The sequence below is a fragment of the Cebus imitator genome, unplaced genomic scaffold, assembly GCF_001604975.1.
Source record: "Cebus imitator isolate Cc_AM_T3 unplaced genomic scaffold, Cebus_imitator-1.0 Scaffold8, whole genome shotgun sequence".
In the NCBI taxonomy this organism is placed as follows: Eukaryota; Metazoa; Chordata; class Mammalia; order Primates; family Cebidae; genus Cebus; species Cebus imitator.
In genome coordinates, this window is record NW_016107323.1 from 9,491,738 (window position 1) to 9,494,167 (window position 2,430).

Sequence of the window (2,430 nt, forward strand, 5' to 3'; positions counted from 1 at the left end):
AAAAAAAAAAAAAAAAGAATTCAAGACCAGCCCGGCCAGTGTGGTAAAACCACTCTCTACCAAAAATACAGAAATTACCCAGGTATGGTGGCACATGGCTGTAATCTCCGCTACTCAGGAGGCTGAGGCAGGAGAATTGCTTAAACTTAGGAGGCAGAGATTGCAATGAGCCAAGATCACAACATTGCACTCCAGCCTGAGGGAGAGACTCAGACTCTGTCTAAAAAAAAGAAAAAATTAAAAATAAATTTCAGTTTATGTCAATAACAGGGATGTTCAAGTCAGACTGCATCTGGATTCTTATATTTTCTGATTAGTTATTGTCAAAACAGTCTTACATTGGCTGGGTGCAGTGGCTCACGCCTGTGATCCCAGCACTTTGGGAGGCCAAGGTGGGCAGATCATTTGAGACCAGGAGTTCGAGAGCAGCCTGGCCAACACGGTAAAAACCGTTTCTATTAAAGATACAAAAAGTCGCTGGGAATGGTGGCACATTCCTGTAATCCCAACTACTTGGGAGGCTGAGGTGGGAGGTCGAGGTTTCAGTGAGCCAAGATTGCATCACTGCACTCCAGCCTGGATGACAGAGCAAGACTCCACCTCAAAAAAAAAAATCTTATTTTTATTATGAAAATTATGATGATGTTAGCATCTAATATTTACTGCTTACTATGTAACAGAAGCTTTGGGGACTAGTGGGTACCTCAGATTTCACATGTACCAAGTTTAACATTTGATTTTCCTCTACCCACCTTTTCTGCATCTCATACACAGTACAGCTAGTGCTCGCTTACGACCACGATTGGTTCTGACAGACCGGTCATAACACGATCTGGTCGTAAGTTGAGTAGGCTATATGCACACGGATATGGTAGTGCTGCCGGAAGCTGGTCCGCACTGTCATAACCCCAGCTGGGCAACGTTTGGCGCTGCCAGACGCGGAGCAGTCGTGGCTAGCGATTGTGGTCGTAAAGTCGAATGGTCGTAAGTTGCATAGGTCGTAAGTCGATCAATACCTGTACCTTCAATCTTCTAGTTGCCTTGGCCCAAAACCCTTGCCTTGGAGTTACAATTGTTCCATTCCTTCTTTTCCGTTTTGTATGTAATCCATTCACAAATCCTGTTGGCTACTTTTTTTCTTTTTTTTTGGAGATAGGGTGTTGCTCTGTCATCCAGGCTGGAATGCAGTGGCGTGATCATGGCTCACTATAACTTCGACCTCCTGGGTTCAAGTGATCCTTCTGCCTCAGCCTCCCGAGTAGCTGGGATTACAGGCATGCGCCACCATACCCGGATAATTTTGTATTTTTAGTAGAGACGGGTTTTTCCGTGTTGGTCAGGCTGTTCTCAAACGGCCCACCTCAGGTGATCTGCCCGCCTCAGCCTCTCAAAGTGCTGGGAATACAGGCATGAGTCACTGCCCCTGGCCTGTAATTTATTTATTCTTATTCCATGTGCTCAGTCTTGCGACCACGTGGTCTGTTTTCTTGGGCCTGGTACCATTAGTGAACTGTCTTAATACTCCAGCCCCAGTCCCTCTGATTGTGTCCGCTGCCACACCTACTGTGCTAGTAGAATCCCAGGTCCTTACCAAGGGAAAGGCAGGGAGGCAGTGACCAAGGAGAAGAAGGTGAAGGGACAGGGAAGGTCTTGATTTGTATTTTTTAAAGCTATTCTGCTCATAATGCGTCTTAGCTCTGCTGGTGTGGAAAGTAGTGCTGACAGAGTGTCTTGTTTTTTATTACTTACTCTTTCTTTTTAAGATGGTTTCACCCAAATATCACTGGTGTGGAGGCAGAAAACCTACTATTGACAAGAGGAGTTGATGGCAGTTTTTTGGCAAGGCCTAGTAAAAGTAACCCTGGAGACTTCACACTTTCCGTTAGGTAAGTTGGAATTACAAGAGAGAATTTTCCAGGTGGGAAGTGGTAAAACCATGCTTGGACAGCTTGTTGCCTGCATTTGAGGTTTGAAGTCCTTCTCTCAGTCCTGGGCTGCCTTCCGGCTTGGGGAGTGGTCTCCTGGACATTCAGCAGAAGGGGAATAAGTGGGACCTTTCTTCTCCCACTGAGACCTCATGGAAGGTGAGTTGGAGCAGGTCATAGAAGTTCCTAAGCCTTCCAGTACTTGAGCCTTGTTCCACACATCTTGAACCTGGTTTCTGCATTTTTTCCCCCTCCTATTGATTTCTTTTAAAATTTTATTTCTGCCGGGCGAGGTGGCTCAAGCCTGTAATCCCAGCACTTTGGGAGGCCGAGGCGGGTGGATCACGAGGTCAAGAGATCGAGACCATCTTGGTCAACATGGTGAAACCCTGTCTCTACTAAAAATACAAAAACATTAGCTGGGCATGGTGGTGCGTGCCTGTAATCCCAGCTACTCAGGAGGCTGAGGCAGGAGAATTGCCTGAACCCAGGAGGCGGAGGTTGC

The 2,430-nt window shown here is 46.5% G+C and overlaps 1 protein-coding gene across 4 annotated transcripts in view; it reads left to right on the forward strand.

The window, feature by feature from the left end:
• Positions 1-2,430, forward strand: part of PTPN11 (protein tyrosine phosphatase non-receptor type 11) — a 103,625-nt gene that overhangs the window by 22,979 nt on the left and 78,216 nt on the right. For all 4 annotated transcript variants that reach the window (XM_017542962.2, XM_017542979.2, XM_017542970.2 and 1 more), the window contains exon 2: positions 1,764-1,886. In XM_017542962.2, the coding sequence (XP_017398451.1) occupies positions 1,764-1,886 (123 nt within the window). The remainder of the gene's footprint in view (positions 1-1,763; positions 1,887-2,430) is intronic.